At 39.6% G+C, this 19346-nt stretch overlaps 2 protein-coding genes across 2 annotated transcripts in view; one reads left to right on the top strand and one right to left on the bottom strand.

The window, feature by feature from the left end:
- The window catches only part of CD96 (CD96 molecule), a 65828-nt gene that overhangs the window by 16559 nt on the left and 29923 nt on the right, over positions 1–19346 (top strand). Inside the window, exons 5-8 of the mRNA XM_054701148.1 lie at positions 3220–3275; positions 13087–13174; positions 15585–15773; positions 17663–17752. Coding sequence (XP_054557123.1) covers positions 3220–3275; positions 13087–13174; positions 15585–15773; positions 17663–17752 — 423 coding nt within the window. The remainder of the gene's footprint in view (positions 1–3219; positions 3276–13086; positions 13175–15584; positions 15774–17662; positions 17753–19346) is intronic.
- ZBED2 (zinc finger BED-type containing 2) lies at positions 7749–8329 on the bottom strand. Its single transcript, XM_037524586.1, is given in 4 exon segments — positions 7749–7860; positions 7862–8021; positions 8024–8257; positions 8260–8329. Coding segments are annotated over 4 exon segments (576 nt in total).

The following is a 19346-nucleotide window of genomic DNA, read 5'->3' as shown; positions in this document are numbered from 1 at the left end:
GATTTCCTGGTCACCACAACCTTAGTTACAACTTTAATGTTTCCTAAGAACACTGGCAATCTCTTTAATTATAAATGCCAAAGATCAATTGCTTGCTCATGTAATTGCCTTAGTTGCTTGCTAGAACAAGGAAAAAAATGAGTCCTGTATGAGAAGAGAAAGATGATAAACACAACTCCAAAGAAACTGTGCACTCACCCCCACCAAGGCCACACGGGGTAAGAGATTTCCAGCTGCTCAGCCAAGCCACCCATAGGGGTGGCCCTTTAACCCTGCATTCTTAAGAGTGTGGCGCTGAACTGAGATATCCACTGTGGTCTCACTCAAATTGCAGAGACAACTTCATGATGCAAGTTTGAAGGGATAGGTAGAAAAATATTTTTCTATTTTGAATGGAAATATTGCTATTTTCTATTTATGCAGAAAGTTCTGGCTATAGATATTTTTTATCTTTATGACCAATAGCTGTTTTTATTTATTTATTTTTATTTGTTTTTATTTTTTTTAAAGATTTATTTTTTATTTATACAAGAGCTGGGGTACATGCTAGAGGTGTGGGAGGGTGACAGGATTCACCAGAGACAGAGAGGGAACAGAACAGGCAGACAGACCAAAAGCACTGGTGGGGGGAGCAGCAGGCAAAACAGGAGAGGTCTGCCACGCCATGGGAATCTCCCTGGCTGGCCGGGAATGCAGAGGCTGCGGACAGCTTCACAGCACTGCACTCAACCTGCTGCACCACCAGGGAGGCCCAACTTTGTTTTTAAAATCATTGTTAAATGAAGGCAAAGAGAAAAGTGGTGATGTGGATGAACATTAATTGTTTTTTAAAGTGAGGTAAACTTTAATTTAATTTAATTATTTATAGAAAAAATAATTCCATAATACCTAAGGCCATGAGATGCTAGTTTTTCCTCAGTTCTTCAAATGCCAGGACAAGTGGAAAAAATCTTTGTTTTTACTCAGAATCTTTTGCATTATTATTAGAGGGCAAACAATTCAGTATTTTGAAGGCAGCACCAAGCCTGTAATTCATAAAAATTTGAATATTGACAGCCAAGATTTGTTTCATTTAAATCTTTTGCTCACACTCTCTTCCTCCTGCCCTTCTTGTCTCTCCTCAGGGATGAGCTAGGAAGTAGTCAATTGCCTCAATGATTAGGTTCCTTATGGAGCCTGAACAATGTCTCAAGAAGGGTTAGAAAAGACTGCTCGGCTCTCTTATTCTACTATTTGCTCACTTAACAGAGTTTGATTGTCTTAATACAAACATGAAACTGACTCATTTTGTCTGACTATTGGCAAATCAACAGACAGTCATCAAGGATGTGAAAAGAAATATTGATTCCAAGTTAGGAGAACTGTGTCCCATTTGATTAAGGGGTTTGCACTGTTTCTTGATTTAATTTTCTTATCAACATTTAAAGCATGTCCTATATCTCTGTCTCTACATGTCTGTGTCTTCTTTTAGTAGATGTATAAAATTAAGAGATTCTACCTGCTTGTTTATAGAATTAAATTTTCCCTGCTTCCCAACTTCCCCTCTTAACAATACCTAGGTTGTGTTTGAACCAGAGTTTCATGCAGACATTAATCTCTTTGTGGATGCCACCTGAGTGTCTGTTATAGTGGTCCTGGCACAATATGTATATTTTATTCAGAACCTACTCGACACCCTTTCCTCAGAATAAATCAAAAATAAAGCTTGAAAACCTTGAATTAAATTCTCAAGGTTTAAATTCAAGGCATTTTACATGCCCTGAATTCAGCTCATTTCTTCTTCCTGAAAAATGTCTCCATTTGCTAATAGACTAGGGACCAAAGCATCTCCAGTTCCTCCGTGACATCCTAAACCTCCCCCATCGTCTCCATAGATGTTTTGTTACTGAGCAGAGGGTCCCCTGCCATCACAAGTTTGCTCTCCCTCAAAGTTCTAAACCTGACCATTCAGAGCCTCAAAAAGCATCTTTTCCTTTATCCCTAAAACCTTCAGTAATTGTTCTTTTTTTCAAGTCCTGTTGGCCCCAGAGTACTATTGCGAAAAGGAGGTCAGGAATACCCCCTCCTCCCATTAGAATTTTAAGGTCGCATCTTTGTTTGGATTTCCCAAAAGAAAACATAGAGACAAGAATTTGAGTAAAATTATTTGAGAAGTAAGCCTGGAAAATGTCAGAAGAGGGGTGAGAAACAATTCAAAGAAAAGAAGTAAGGAAGATAATAAAATGCACCTGACCAAGTCCGTGACCACTGTGGGCTTAGAGCTCATTCCCTCTGGGGAAGAACACACCTGAGGATTATCCCCAAATGTGCAAGGAAACTGTTCTGATTTACCAGCTCCCCAGGGTTTTCACCATTGGGTCTCTGGGGCTGGTGTACTGAGTGTGCTCCCGTGGCCCCAGTGAATCCTCAGGAGCAAGTCACACACATACCTGCCTGAGGCCTTCAAGATGTAGCTGAGTCACGTGGCAGGCACTGATGGCACGTTTAACAGAGGTTCTTAATATTTTCTCAACTGGTTCAAGGACAACTTCATCTGCTATGCTCAAAAACTAACTTGAAGTCACTTTAGTTCAATATGATATTCTCAATGATGATTTTTGTGCTGGACAATGTTAAGTGCAGAGGTGGAAATATGAATAAAGCTGCCTGACTTAGGGGACCAAAAGAAAGCAAAGTCTCTGAAATTTTCTAGTACCAAATAACTGAATAGTGTCAAGTGTTTTTTCCTCCCATTCAGGGACCTCCAAGTTATGATCTATTTCTAAGCCTTTAGACACATAGGATACACTTTTCTTCTCTCTCCTCACTGCTTGCCCCCCAAATCCACATTCCCCATTTCAGTTGATTCACCGGTAATCATCCACATATCAGTGAGATGTCTCATCTCTCAGGAGTCTTTTTATTCCCCAGTGTTATATTGAAACTTCTCTTAAAATCTTCCTTTTAAGCTCCATGGCTTCAATTATCATAAATATATCAGTGTATCCTGATTTACAATTCATGTATCTTTATTCTCCGTGAAAATGTGAATTTTTTTAAGAACAATGAATGTGGTTTGTCCACCTTTGTATCCCAGGCATCTAGCATAATTCCAGGCACATAAATAGTTGATGAATTATGGATCTTATACACATATGCTGCGACAGATAGATACGCCACACATGCTTGTCGTGAGTAAGATGGCATTCATTGCTACTAACTGTTTTATTTGCCTTTAAGCTAAGCCAGAAATGCCCATGATTGTGGAAAATAACTCCATGGATGTCTTGGGACAGGTGAGTGACATTAAAGCCTTTGAAAATCTACAGTATAATATGGCAAGCTGTGTTGGATTGCATTTTGTCCAGAACATTTTCTCCAAGGACCTTAGAACTTGGCCTTTGCCCCTCAGCCAGTTGATTTCTGATAAACAAAATAGAGTTGATTCTAGAAATCCAGTGAGATTCCTTACTTTCCAAATTAAGACTCTTAGAACATGTGATCTGCGATCCTCATTCCTTACAGTTCCTGGAAAAATAGTCTCAATAGTTTACATTTCTTTTTAATAAAAATGGAACTCGATAGTGAGGGGAAAGCAGGGCAAAAAGCAAAGTGATTCCTGGTGTAAGAATGAGGTTTTTCACTCAGCTGACATTTAATTTTTTTCTAATCCATTTCCTATACCAGTTTTACTGTTATTTTATTTTGAAGTGACAAGAGGAAATGTGCCCTTCTGTGCTTCTGCAGAACCCTGGCTATTTCTTAGGCAGTGGGAGAAAAAGAAGATAGAATATGGTCTCTGACTTTAATTTCTTGTGTACAGTTCTCAGTCCCTAGTCCCTGGGACCAGGGCTCACTTGCCAGCACCTCCTCTTGATTGCTGTAACCTTGGAAAATATCACTCATATTTGTAGTCAGTTTTCCCACTATATAAAAGAGGTAATAAGAATGTTTGTACATTGTTGTTGCTTTAAGCATTAAATGAAATAAAGTATGTGAATTCTTAGTATATTTAAGTATATTATATTTTTAATGACTTAGAACTCTTCAAAGTCCTTTCATATAGCACAATACTATTACGTAATGCTTCTAACAAGCATGTGAATAGAAAAGGTATCTGTCATTTTATAGATGAAAAATTGAGATCTGGAGAGTCTAAACAACTGACTGACATTAATAAAAGGCAGGGGTGGGGTGAGTACTGAGCATGTCCACATCCACATAGGACAATATCATGAGGAAGAACGTGCTTCAGGGGAAGATAGAACGAATTGACCAATGACTAGCTACATATCCTCATCAAGTAGTTAACCTCCATGTTTTCAACAAACTCATCCTAAAACTGGGTCATAATAAGTATTTCATAGGCCTCAGAATAAAGTCAAATGTATAGACGGTAACGAGGCACATGACAATAGTGGACATCTCAGGAATATTTCTTCTCCACTATTTATCCCCCACATTTTTCTCTGCTTGTACATTCATAACCTGTGTGACCGACTCTAGGGCAATGTGGCAGAATGAAATACAGAACACAGAATGTGTTATCTGATAGACCTGGGTCTGAATTCTCCTCCATTGCTTATTAATTCTGGTCCCTGGGATGTTAGTTCCTTACCTCCTCAGCAATGAATGGCAGCTATGATCCCCTGCCTTACAAAGATGATATAAGGATGGAGGAGAGTGGATGCAGAGCATCTACACTTGGCAATTATTAAATGTTTGCTAATGGCAATTCCCTACCTTTTCCTTTCATTCCTTAGAAATGAACCAAATCGGCAAGGATGCCTACTGTGTGCTGCTTATTCACTACACCCACAGCATTCAGTCTTTAGGACAGTGGAACTTGGTCAGTCATGAACTGTGTCTTCTAGCCTCCCAAGTTAAACTTACAAAGTATATTACTTAATTTAGTTTTCCTGTAAAATAGAACACTTCCGTATTACTCTAATGATGATGCCCCTCAGGTTTATACCTGCCAGGATGTCCAGGAAGCGTGTCCCTACTGCGGATGTCCTGTCTTCGTGTGCTGTTTTAGCAGGTGGGACACAGCACACAGCTTGGCTTCTGTAGAAGAGATGGAAAGGGAGTCTTTAACCTAATGCTCAGAGCCTCTCGAAGTAGATTTTTGTATCAGAGCAGAGGATGCCAAAGAACCCCTCAGCCCACAGTCCTGAGCCCTCCACATGCTGCTTTGATAATGGCCCACAAGAAGGCACAAGGGGGGATACATGAAATTCCCATTTATTCAATGGCTCAGACTTTCTACAGCCCACAGATACCTTTTTAAACCCATGACTGTGCTTCAACTCAGTCATTTCCTTGGGTCCTGTCCTTGTCACTTTTTAACTTTATTATTTGAAAAAATTAGAGGAAAAAATCTAATGAGGACTACCTATAGGAAACAAAAGCAACTGGATGAAAATGCCAAAAAAAAAAAAAAGTTAAACAAGGTTTAACATATAAAACAGGTTATAACAATATAAAATAGACACCATAATCTAAAACCCATGCAGCAGAGTTTAGCAGGCTAGCTCTGGTGGCTTTTTATATAATTTGATTGTGGTTTATTTTTTTTTGTTTTTGTAAATTCTAAATCCATGTCCACTTCTTGACCTTCTTAAGCTCCATTCCAATTGTTTGTGTGGGTGTGTATGTACATGTGTGTTTAAGATTAGGTTCTATTCTCTCTCTTTCTCTGATCACCCCTTCCCTCTCTCCTTCCTCCCTCACCCCCCAGCATCTTTTCTGGTTTATTAAGGCTCTGAGTTCAAAGGTCCAGCCCCGGAACTCACACCCACCACCATCACTTGCACTACTTGTGTCCTGAAAGAATACCACACCCCTGCAGGGAAATCACATGGGAAGTGAAATATGAAATAATTAGAATTCTTTAAAAATCCAGTGCAGCCTGAATTTTTCACAGTCCGGGTGTTTGTGCTTGTGATTGTTTCACAAACAGCTCAAAAGGAGGATAGATCTGACTGTTAGAGCTGGCTGTTGACGAATGAGTCTAAGAAGCAGAAGAGGCAGCTACATAGGTGAGGCCTGAACCAGGCAAGCTGTCAATATCACACCAGGGTACATTTTCAGGGTGGTGTATGCCATGCAGCACTGGGGCCATCTACAACATAAAGAGACACTACCTCCTGTTGTCTTCCCAGGTCTCACCATTTCCTTCCCCATACCCAACTCAATTGAAAGAACAAACAAACAAACAAAACTACAAGTTCTGGAGGAATCGTGCAATACAAAGTCAGCTGCAACACAAAATCCACATTGTCTTCCCACTTCATTTTATTTTTTTTAAATTGGGAACATTTATTTATTTTTAAATTTTTTAATATATTTTTTAATATTTTATTTTATATAATTCTTACATCATTTTTCATTTTTGCACAATGTATGCATTTTCATTCTGGTTATATTCCCCATACAATTGCACCCCCCCTTATTTTGACCCTAATCCTTCCTCTCCCTGTCCCCCCATTTCATTTTATTTTATTCCCCAGTTAACATTTGGGACATAACCCCAGCAGAGAGGAATTTTTTCTTTTCCTATAGACTGTTAAGTCCCTTTTTATAAAAGCATCTGTGACTCTTTAATGATGAACAGTTTACTAAGCGAATACTAGGTTGGCAGGGTTAGGATTTCAGTAGCAGGAATAAAATCCAGAATCTACAGCTCAAATGAATTCATAGTTTGTAGGCACAAAACAAAAGAAACTTATTAAAATTGACCTCAGGATCTAAGAAATTGTTCTCTGTCCTTTGCTTTCCCAGACGGCTGTGGTCTCTCATCTTTCCATGGTAAATGTCTTCTTGGAGCTGTCTCTCCTGTCTTCACATTTCTTCTCTCTCCCTTTTCATTTCTTTTTGATTTTTCTGCTCTTCTTTCATCGTCCTTATACACCCCATCTCTCCATCTTTTTCTCTTTCTGAGTTTCTATCACCTCTTCCTCACTCCCTCTCCTTCAACAGAGCTTAAAATATAAAATTATTTTTCATATATTGAAAATATTTTTATATATTGATGAAGAGTCCATAAGTTCTTTATGTTTAATTCAAGTCAGCTGAAATGGCTTTCTGTGCTAATTCCACCTTCATTATGTGTGAGGTGTTGAAAGGACTCACAGGGTTCACAGCTTACAGTAACATAACCGCTTTACGAGAAGCTGTGCCCCACGCTGCCACAGGGAAGACACAAGCGCTGGGATGGCACAGAAAACTCAGACTCAGGCTTCTTTGCTCTTCCACAGCTGGGTCCCACAGAAGTTCTGTATCCAGTTCTCACATCACCACCAATATGGGTACAAAACCATCAGTCCCAGGAAGTAGGAGTTCTGACGGTGCTGGGGTCTCGTAGACACAGTCCAGCACCTCAGCCAGGCTCGACCATCAGTACCACGGAAACTCAGCTCCACCAAAACCAAGTATTACGCGTAAATCCCATTATTTTCATTCATCAGCGTTGACAGGCAGGTCCCTTCTGCCCATCCCCAAACAACTCACAGACCCCTGGTGGAAAAGTGACAGTAATCTTTAGCTAATATGTTTTGAAGTGGTGGCCAGGGGTCAGGACAGCTGTAGAACCCCTGCAGTAAGTATTTTACAGGTTCAGGCCTACTGAGATTAACCGCATTATGTCCAATCTTTCTCTTAAAAACAAAAGCCCGTTAAAGTTCTTTAAATTTTGGCCAGAACTAGAATGGACTCCTTACTATGAGACTGAAGTCAGTATTTTCAGAATAGACTCCCCCATGCTCGATTTAAAGAAAATGGAATGGATGAGCTGCTCCTCCGGACAGGCCCTTCTCCCTCTGGCAGGCTTCTCTCGCAGCTCTCCCCTTCCACTTCCTTTCCAGGGTGGCCCTTTCCACTCCTCAGGGCTTGCTCTCTCCTTTCCACAGCCCTCTCTCTCCTGAGCACCTCTTTTTCTCTTCGGCTGGCCCAAGAAGCCAGGGCCCCCACCTGCTGCAGGAGCCTGTCCCAGTTGCGCTCAATGCTCATGGGGAGCTGTGGCGCTGGCGTCCTGGGTCCCAGTGCTGTCCTGACTGACCATGGCCACTCTTCTCCAGTTCCCCTCTGTGCATGCGTTTTAGATGCTTCCACAGGGCTGTGGTTCCCACATTAACCCCAGGGCCATGGCTCACCTGCCTGCCACACAGGCAGCAGGTGGCATACTGATTGGGGTGGTGCCCAACACATGAAATGGCCCGGTGGAAATACTCCCATACCTCCAAAAAACAGCTCCCCTTGTCCTGGGGCACAGGAGCGCCAAAGGGCCTACCTCTCCCATCTCACTGCTCTCTTCCTCCTCCTTCATCTCTAAGTCCTCCTTGGCCTTCATCCTGTTCCCTGTTCTTCCTCTTCCTGCCTCATCCTATCTCTTCATCCTATCTCTTCTAGAGCTTTCATTGAGCCACAGTGGCTTTTGTTTTTTTTTTTAAAGATTTATTTATGCATACAAGAACTGGGGTACAGTCCAGAGGTGCAGGGGGTGAGAGGATTCACCAGAGACAGAGCGGGGAACAGAACAGGCAGATTGACTGAAATACACTGCTGAGGGGAGCAGCGGGTGAGACAGGAGTGGTCTGCTGCACCATGCGGGTTGCTCCCTAGCCGGGGATCAAACTCGTGCTACAGTGGCTGCGGATTGCTTCATAGGTTGTGTCTTAACCCCTTGAGCCACCAGGGAGGCTTACCACCTTGCCTTTTGGAAGGGACTATGGTAGCTTTTGGGGATTTGTAATAATAGTCAAAGGCTGGCCATGCCTGGACATGTGTGATGTTTCCTTCTCTCTGCCCACGGGAGAGTCAGGGTGAGTAAGAGCCAAGCAAAATGACCTCTGAGGCTCTCGGGTACATCCCATCTATGCCAAGATACTTGCTGATCCTCCTTGGCTCAGTTACAAAGAAAAAACAAATTAGTCCAACAATTACAAAATCTTGCTGTTCTCTATATCAACCAAGACCATGGGTATTTTGAATGTTCAGAATTTTAGATTTCTTCTTTCTTCTTGATTATCTTCCTTGCGGCTTCCACTGAAACAGTCTCAGGGTTGAGGTTGTCAGGATCCCCAGAGCTTGGGCCTCACTGGATCTTTGCCAGTATAGGTAGGTGCAAGCAAGGACAAATACCAATGTGAGAGACTCATGCTTCTAAGAACTGTTGCAACAAACAGTCCAGAAGATATAAAGCCTGTCAGCAACTGGGTGATGAAGTTCCTAGAGTATTATAGGTGAGTTTATTCCTAGAGAGATCCCTCTGGGGCTGGGATTCAAAAAACTGAACAGTAGACTTGGTTGTTTTCAGTTGGGGCACTGGCTTCCACATAGGAGAATTGGGGTTATCTGGTCATTCTCGGGCAAGCAGCATATGCACCACACCTTCCCTGCACTATCACCTGCAAAGCCAACAGCTGATCAGACCTTCCCCACAGCAGCTTATTTCAGATGTTTGGCTCATTTACCCCAATTTAAGAATGGATAATGATATTATGTTTTTAAAACATCTGATTTCTCTCTCCTCTTAGGGTCATTTCTTTAGCAAATGGAAGCCTTGTTCCTCGAGCTTTGCAACCCTGGACAGTTAGGAAACACCCCCAGCCACAGTGGGTACTTAGAGCAAGCAGGCTAATGACCTGTCTCTGCAGACTCCAGTGCAGGCTGAGTCCCACACAAGCCTTGGATAGCAGTAAACTGACTCCAGCCCAGAGCAGAAGGGCACCACCAACTCTTGTTCCCTCCCACTTTCAAGGGAGCTTTGTTTCCAAGTGGGTATGTCCCTATTGGCCAGATTTTTGTTGTTGTTGTTGTTGTTGTTGTTGTTTTGCAACACTTAGCCATGAATGCAAAGCTTTTCTCCTCCCTGCTCTAACACCTAGAGCAGACGTTCATAAAGTAAAACAATAAGCCAAGCACCTACAAACTTTAGTTGTTTCCCAATGACTAGATCATCCAAGCTCTCAAGCAAAGAAAGAGATTTCAGGGGCAAAGAAGGAAATATGGGCTGAGAAACTACACTCTTCAGGACACCTCTCTCAAATTCTTTGTCAAATTGTTAGATGGTAAGGTTCGCTTTGTAGTTTGGAAACTATGGATATTGTAAATAAAGTCACTAGAAATGCCAAAGAGTGTACAGAAAAGTGAAAGGAAATCTTCCAAATTAAAAAAATATATAGCAAATTGCAAAACAGATTTGGTGTTTCTTTTTATTGTATTAAGTAACTAGAGCGGGGAAACTGAGATGTTTTTGCTTCTCTTAGTTGGAATGAAATGAAGGTATGATAACCGCTATCAATATACATTGCATATAGTACTATCAGTATATATAGAAGGCAAATCTACCTGGATATAGGAACATTTTAGAGATGCTGTCCATCAAAGAAAAAACTTTGAGTCCATTTAAAGAAAAAACTAGGAGAAACAATAAAAATGACACAATAGAAAATACATAGAGACTAAGAGTTCAATTTCAAATGTCAAAAAAGATGTGGGATGGGGGAGGGTAGTAGTTGTTAGGAAAAACTCCAAATAGGAATGAAGAGTTGGTAAACAAATGAAACTTTTTTTTTTAATGATTTCTCTTTCTAGAATAAAAAGGTAAATTTTTCAAAATGATTCTAGGAAAAGCCCTTCGGAAATGGTTTTATCCAAAGTTTTGCCCAAAGTTATGGTCACCACTTCAGTATTACATCTATGGGAATAAGGAAATGATCAGCTCTACAGCCAGATTTGAATTCATTTTTTTCTGACTTCTTAATTTCATTTTGCTCCAGCCATCTGCTGACTTCCCCCTGTTTCCCGGGGCAGTAGGCACTGCCAACACTTGACTAGTGAGATGCTCCTCTGTGGGCTCTTTCCATCCATCCAGCTCTGTGATTCCCCACCACTTTCCACACTGTAGAATACAAATCATCTCTTTCCCATCTACAAAACAGATCTGTTTTCTAAGTTTTCCCATATTTTACCGTTCTCTATACTCCTACAGAACTGCTCATAAACTCCTTGGCACTCATTAGATAATCCTTTTTGCTTTTCTTGACTAATTCCGTATGTATTTAGAACATCATGTTGGAGAAACTAGTTATTTGGCTGGTCTCATGGATGTGACAAGCGTGCAATGAATGAATAAATGATTGTGATTATTCAGCAGAGGAGCATGTGAGTGCACTTGTAAGTTTGTGCACTTATACTATGGTACATATTTTTATCTAATTCAACATGTGTTTCTTCTTACCGTTTGGGCAAGTGGAAGTCCCAAATAAATAAAACTCTGCTTCCTCAGCAATTATATGTGCTTGACATTTCATAAGATATGTGACCTAAATTTGAACTTGTTTAGTCTTCAGCCCTTCTATTATAGAAAGATTGGGAGAAGTTTCAGGACAAGAACCATATTCTGAAACAAAAACTTGGAAAATGAATCTGGAAATTCTATAGAATATTTGTGATCTGAATCATTACAGAAATTCTGAACTCAGAGAATCCACGAGTTAAATCTTTTTAACATTTTTATAACTTGACAAGAGAATTTTTCAATGAGCCAGTTGCTTTTGTAAAACAATGGAAGCCCCATGTGTTCCTGATATTACCATATTATCATATTTTGGCAGGTTAACTAAACATGGAGGAAATGAATCATGAATTGTTGAAGGTATTAGCGTTAATGCAAACCTTTACAACTTTTTGTTTTAACATTTCATTCCTATTACTCTTCATATAGTCTTTCATGGACCACCTGAAAATAAACCTCAATCTTTGGCATTTTATTAGATTAAAGAAACTGAATTCTCTTTCTTTTACTTAGTAAGAATTTATTTTAGGGGACCTTATTTTATTTCTGATTTACTAGAACAGAAAATGACATGATTTCATGGAGAGCTTTCCTGCCACATGCACAGATCTCCATTGTCAAGTCTTGAATAAGTGGGAATTGCAGCATTTGCCACCTGCCACCTTGAATTTGATAATCTCTTCTGAAAGTCTCATTATTTCCTTGGGATTTTTGGAGTGATGTGTTGGATGATGTTAAAATGCATCTTAGTAAGGTCTCACCAGAAAATGTTATTTAGTATCCTCAAGTTTGGTTTTTCAGCTCTGTAGACCCAAAATCTTGAGATAACTAGTCTGTGGGGAAATTGGCACATAGAGCACACAGTTGCTCTTTACTGTTTAACCAGTTGTTGAAATTATTTAAGAAATAAGAACAACAGCTAGTCATATGTAAAATACATGTATTGATGAGAAAACAAGTAACTTTAAATGGGATTGTAATTTTGCCATTTTTGATTAAGTAATGGTGATCCAATAAGCGTTTTTAGATGCTTTCACCAGGTTGTGAAGAAACTACCATCTCACAAAAGAACAAACACAGTCTTGTTGATAAAGCAGAATCAACTCTATCTTTAAGTTTTCTGGTTTTTTAATATAAGTTCCCAGTTTATTTGTTTGTTTATATGCATTTCAATGCAATGTGTTTTAAAGAAAATATCCTCTCTAGGGATTGAGGTTGCAGCATCCCCAGTGGTGCCACCAACAACTTTCCACTCCCTTTAACCACTCTGTCTTGTTTTCCCATCTGTCAAGTGGCAATAAGACATGTCCTACTTACCTTACAGGATTGTTAAGATATAAACAATAACTCAATTCAAAAGAGAGGTATTTATATTAGATGGTTCCTGTAGTTGTTACAAATAGTACTTTACATCATTTGGGGAAGGGAATCAACCAAAATGTGGATCTCTTTCAGTCTTCAATATAACAGAAGATTCTTCTTTGATTTCTGCCTGTTACAGCTTCTTCCTTCTATTATTTGGCTGCCATTTGGTATGATTTTATTCTGCCAAAACGTAGCTATCATTTCTCTTTTCCAGAACCACAATCCAGACTTGGAATATTAGTATTGTCCTAGATTCTCCTTAAGTTGACCTAGGATTCTAGCCTTAATTTATAATATCTCTGTAGGAGATAGCCTATTTATAGTTCACATTTTAGCACAACCTCTTAAAGAGATGCTGCCTTGTTAAAAGTGGAGATGTAAAGGGGCACCAGTTTCTTCCAAATTTGCAAATAACCCTTTCTCTGTTCTGACTTTATCCCCAGAGGACATTTACCTGCTTACTGAATAATGTATTTCCCACAGCAAATCTCACATGGTTTATAGACGGAAGCTCTCCTCAAGGTGAAAAAGGTAAGGAAATCAATGGAAATGGGTTCAGCAAAAAAAGAAAGAAAACAGAACAATAGACATTGCCTCTGCCAAGTCGATCTTGGCATTTAAGAACAATTCTCATTCTCCCAAAATGTGATCTTACCTCCCAAATGACATTTTCTGATATGTCATCTGGCTCCTGCTAGAAATTGGGTAAGCGGTGGGAGGGAGGTGGGACATTTCCCAGCATGTCAGAGATATGGTTGATTTTGTCATTTCACACATAAAATTCATGTTTTATTTAAGCATTAGTAAAAAGCAACTGTTAAAAAAAATAAGTTCAGTTGATTTTGATTTTGCACTAATATTTTCTTTTTTAAAAAAGTTTTATTTATGCACACAAGAATTGGAGTATAGACCAGAGGTATGGGGGTGAGAGAATTCACCAGAGACAGAGTGGGGAACAGAACAGGCAGACTGATGAAATACACTGCTGAGGGGAGCAGCGGGCGAGACAGGAGATGTCTGCCGTGCCATGTGTGTTGTTCCCTGGCCAGGGATAAAACTCGTGCTGCAGTGGCTGCGGATTGCTTCATAGGTTGCGTCTTAACCCCTTGAGCCACCAGGGAGGCCCGATTTTGTACTAATATTTTCAATAAAAAATTTCTTCTTTTTCTTGTAAGGACCTGGGTGGGATGGGTGTGGGGGCACTAGAGAAAGTACATGTAAAGGTCATGACTCAGGCCTCCCTGGTGGTGCAAGGGGTTAAGACGCAACCAATGAAGCTATCCACAGCCATTGCAGCACGAGTTCGATCCCTGGCCAGGAAGCAACCCACATATGGTGTGGCAGACCTCTCCTGTCTCTCTTGCTTCTCCCCTCAGCAATGTATTTCAGTCAGTCTGCCTGTTCTGTTCCCCGCTCTGTCTCTGGTGAATCCTCTCACCCTCTACACCTCTAGCCTGTACCCTAGTTCTTGAGTGCATAAATAAATCTTTAAAAAATATATAAAGGATATGACCCTATGACAAAGAATATGTTCACCAGGAGGATTATAAATTCCTGGAGCGGGAATATACATTGAGACAAACTCAGGTGATAATGTACAAAGCCACATTTTTCATAGGTGGTAAACACAGCAGCCTCTGCCAGAACCATCCCAGCCATACACTGCCTGGCATAATGACCATGTTCCTTTTTTCTGAGTCATTTTCCCTCAAAGCTTAATATATTTCCAATTGTAACTGTGTCACATAACTCTTGCTGCGTTATTTTGAATGGATAAAATTAAAAGCTTATACTAATGAATGATTATATTCATCACAGTGTATTTTGAGACTGTTAATCATTTTATTATTAGTTTATTTTAATACCAGCTCACCCACATTGACAGGCTGTAATCCTAAAAGTATCTTCAAAAGGTCACTAATAAATCCGTTGTCCCGTACATAATCCCTGATTTGATGTGCCCATTTTCCTCCCACCCATGAGGCCAGAGAGTGTGGTCAGAATTCTACAGCTCAAAATTGCATTTAGTTATTACTTGGTCAAGTAATATGTTCAGAACTAGCATTTAGGACCTTTAACACCAAGAAGCTGTGAGAGTTCATAAATTTCTGACCTATGCTGACAAATGGTTTTACATTAATTTTCTGCTGCCAAGCATTCTATTTGGAGGTTGTACTAACAGCAGCAATTAAACAGAGTTTTATTTCTAAAGACGACTCACAAGACTTACAATGACACAGGTTATAAATTTAGAAGAGAGAAATGATATAATATAGCAATATCACAGAGAAATGATACAATACCATCACAGAGAAATGATATAATATCCTCACAGAGAAATGATACAATATAGCTTATCACAGAGAAATGATACAACATAGCAATAAGTAAAGTGAGAGCTGGTATCACATGTATATAGTTATAGCCAGGGATGCAAAGAAGTCAGACCTGGGATCTTCGTCCTGACTCTGTAAAGAGGAACCACCAAGGCAGTACAGAACACCTCAAAAGTGACAAGCCCTAAATGGAATCTTAGCTAGGGTTGTGTTATGTTTCCCTGATCACAGAGGAGAGTCCTGCTAACCGGGGTCTCACCCTGGGCAGGTGCAAATCATCAGTCTCATCGTTATCAATAAACAATGTTGATAAGCTAGGACAACTGCCCCAAAACTCCTTAGACCTGTGGTCACAAACAAAGTAAAACTGTTCATCAGTAGTTTTCATAGCCTGTCCTTGGATCAATGTGATGCAGAAGTTTAGGTTAATTCCAGACCCTTGGCTGTAAGAATACACCCTCACTACACAGAAGCTGTGTCTGACCACTTTCGACTCTATGTTGCCATAAACCCAACAGTCTTCAGATATCCCTTCCTGCTTTGCGGTTCTGTCTGGCTCGCACAGAAAACAGTACTGATGAATGTTGTCCTTATCTGTTTGGTAGAAATAAGCATTACCAATGAAATGAGAAAAGACAAAGGTGGATTTTTGGAACTGAAATCTGTTTTGACAAGAGTGGATGATAATCCACCAGCCCAATCAAACAACCTGACCATCTGGTGTGTGGCTCTGGCTCCAGTCCCTGGAAATAAAGTATCGAATATCTCATCTGAAAAGATAATGTTTTCCTTGGGTAAGTTGTCTATTTAGTAGGGTCAAAAAAGGGGAGGCCAAGACTACTATAAATTCAAAATATTTCAAATGGGAATAGAATTATCATTATTCCCATATTTTAATTTCAGAAAACTCTTTCTACACAAATCAAAATCATTATATTTCAAATTAAGCTTTGTTTTGACAAACAGGACTCTACTGGAAAGAATTTCTTCAAATAAAATGTAACTGATTCCTGTTTCCCCAAATTTCTGGTGAAAACAGCAAATATTGGGCCTCCCCAGTGGCATAGCAGTTGAGCGCTGGGCTGCGAAGCTGCCCACAGCCTCTGCAGCGCCAGTTCGATTCCCGGCCGCTGGCAAGGATCCCACATGGTGCGCAGACCTCTCCTGCCGCCCGCCGCTCCCCTCAGCAGTGTATTTCGTCAGTCTGCTTGCTCTGCTCCCCACTCTGGCTCTGGTAAATTCTTTCACCCTCCCGTGCTTCTGACTGTACCCAGTGCTTATGTAAATAAATAATAAAAAAAATCTTTTAAAAAAAAGGAAACAGCCAATATTTGGCTGTTTAAATTTCATTAAAAATAACTCTTTAAAGATATTAGCATTTAGTAACCTACCATATGATTAAAATTAACATTTATATGCTAATGATCAAGAGGCATTTGAAAAACTAAAATTTCTTCTGAGTCACTAAAAACATTCAATTATATATACTTAATATCCATACTTAGGAATGAATAAATTATGAATATGATAACTATCCCTTAAGAATAGGGACTGTAACTTAGTGATGTTAGTGTACCTAGCTTGAGGAACAGAATCTGACACATAGAGGACTTTTATGACTTGAAAATTGATTTACAGGGCCATTCCACTTATTTTTCTACAAGTACAAAAAAGATATATAGGATGATTTTGCTTATTACTCTGAACCAGATCAGATAATGGAGATTTCACTTACACATGCTGAAAGATGTGAGCAAATGTCTCAACAAATACACTGGCAACAGATATGCCTATAAAAAAATAGAAACTTGTAATGGCAACTGTCAAACATGCATATGTAACAGTGAAGGAATACTTATAAAACTAAAACAGATTTGCAAATCATTGTTACAACTCTTCAGGGCTATTTACCACATTCCTATTTTCAGAGATGTTGTAGTTCATAACATATTCATAAAAAGCAGAATAATTTATGAGGGAAAGTCTTCCCCTTTTTCTAAGGCTACAATCTGCACTTCAATCCTGCCCAACTCAGTCATAAGTACAAACATTTGATTACTAGGAGCTTAGGGTGGAGAAGTTTCTGTGGCTTGCATGAGCCCATTCCCACTACTCAGAAGCAGGTGCCTGCTGAAACTGGGGCAATGCATCAGCTCTGCCAGTGCATATATTTATACCGCTCGTGTACTTAGAGTTGATCATTCCAATATGGTCATGAGTTTACACTGAAACATCCATACTCAATTTTGCTCAACGCTAAGAAATAGGTATAGTTCCTTTTTAAAAAACTGGACATGGTTAGGGCTGCAGTCTTGGAATGGTGTGAAGATTACTGGTTTCCACTGGTTAAATGTCTCTTTCTCCAGGAAGCTTTCCCAGACTGCCCAATCTTGATTGCTTCCCCTCCTCTACATTGTAATACCCTGCGCTTCCACTATCACACGCTCAACAGAGTATCTGCCACCTGTCTGTTTCCTAGGCTGTGTGCTCTTTAAAGACAGCTCTATCCATGTCTCTGTCATTCACCGATACACCCTGTTGCCTTGCCCATAGCAGGCCCTCAATATTGATTTGTTAGAGGAATAAGTGATGGGGCCTTAAGGGTGGGGAGGGGGGCTAAATCAATGCTTTTTCTTTCTATTGCAATGTTTTGTTCATTATAAGTGTTGTTTTATTCTTTCAGGATCAGTGAACACTCCAACTGATCTACCACTCACCGTTACAGAATTGACATTCAGCACTCAATCTTCTGCCAAAAGCATATCTCGTGCAAGTAAGAATGCTTTCATTCTTTACTTTCCATGAGCAAATATTCCTTTAACCAAGTAGACTGATAAAAATTTTTTAGGAAAATGGCATGATGTATGCTCTTTACTATCTATGACATTTTAGATAGAAATATTAAGGAATATTCTCATGACTTCAAGGCATTAACATAGCTGCCTAAGTCCCTCACTTGATGCCCTGGGAGAATCAACATCAATAAATATTCAGTGAGAAATTTAAATTCTGTGTTTATTATTAAGAGGGTTAATAAATTAATAGTCCTCCTCCTGTGTTCTCAGTGGGGTATTTAAGAAATTGGCTATAAATTGGGATTCTGTGAGGTAAAGGTAGGTAGATGGTTTTAAATTTAAATTTCATTTGGTTCAAATTAACTTTGACAAAGTTGACTTGTGAGGGCTTTGTATCCAGCCTCCCAGTGGCATTATTAATAATAGAGGTCAAGCTGGTCAGTGTTACTATGGCAAAGGAACTGCACTGAAAGAGAATTTGGCATTGATGCAACAAATAATAAAATTCCCTTGTTTGTGGCCTTTGTGTTTAACAAGAACTGTGATGATTTTCTCTAATTAGAAAAAATATATAGTCTATGAAGAGTAGAAGTACAGTTTTTATTTCTAATTTAATTAAAACTATTCATTTTCATACAAAATGAGAAGGAAATGTGGGATAAAACAAAAGCAGCCAGTAGGAATAAGCAATTCCTTTCAGGGAGCCTTTGTCTAAAAGCCTGCAGTAACTGCAGGCTTCAGAAACTGAAGCTTGTAGCAGAGTAAGCACTGCTTGCAGATTACTTATCAGAAGTTTTACACATATGTGACTTTTCCTAGTTTTTGTCTTTTGTTTCCCTTTTTTTGAAGCTTTTCCTCTCCTATCTAACTCATATAGCAATAAACATTGTAGTCTATGATATTCTGCATCAATAAATAATAACAGATTCAAAAAGAATACCTTGAATTTCTTAGTACTGTGTAAGAGTTACCTATTACTGCCTAACAAATTACGCTCCAAATTTAGCAACTGATAAAGCAGTTATTGTCTCACATGGTTTCTAGGGTCAGTGACCCAGAAGCCACCAGCTGGGTGGCAGGCTCAGTTTCTTCCCTGAGGCTGGGACTGCAGTCACTTGAAGGCATGGCAGGGATGAGGCTGCTGCTTCCCAGCTTGTTGAGGAAGTTAGTTCCTCCCCACATGGGCCTCTCCATCTGGCAGCTCTCAATTTGGTAGCTGGCTTCCCCAGACCAAGTTCTTCAGGAAATAAAGTGAACAATACAAAAACCACACGCCTTTTTATTACCTTCTCCAAAACTACATGCCATCACTATTCTATGTTAGGAGTGAGTCACTTAGTCCCACACATACTCAAAAGGATGAAAATTAGTTACAATTTCTTGAAAGGAAGAATACCAAAGAGTTTGTGAACAAATTGAAAACACCATTTCCTGTCACTTAAGAATTTTTTGCACAAAAAATTAAATGTCATTTAATATTCTTTGTGATAAGGTGATAAGAGGTAGAGTAAGCATTATCAGTCCCATTTTCCAGATGGGGTCACTGAGATGCTAAGAGTTTAAATGATAACA

This window comes from Talpa occidentalis, unplaced genomic scaffold, assembly GCF_014898055.3.
Source record: "Talpa occidentalis isolate TD23 unplaced genomic scaffold, MPIMG_talOcc4v2.1 talOcc4.4, whole genome shotgun sequence".
In the NCBI taxonomy this organism is placed as follows: domain Eukaryota; kingdom Metazoa; phylum Chordata; class Mammalia; order Eulipotyphla; family Talpidae; genus Talpa; species Talpa occidentalis.
This window is presented reverse-complemented; position numbering and strand designations above follow the sequence as displayed.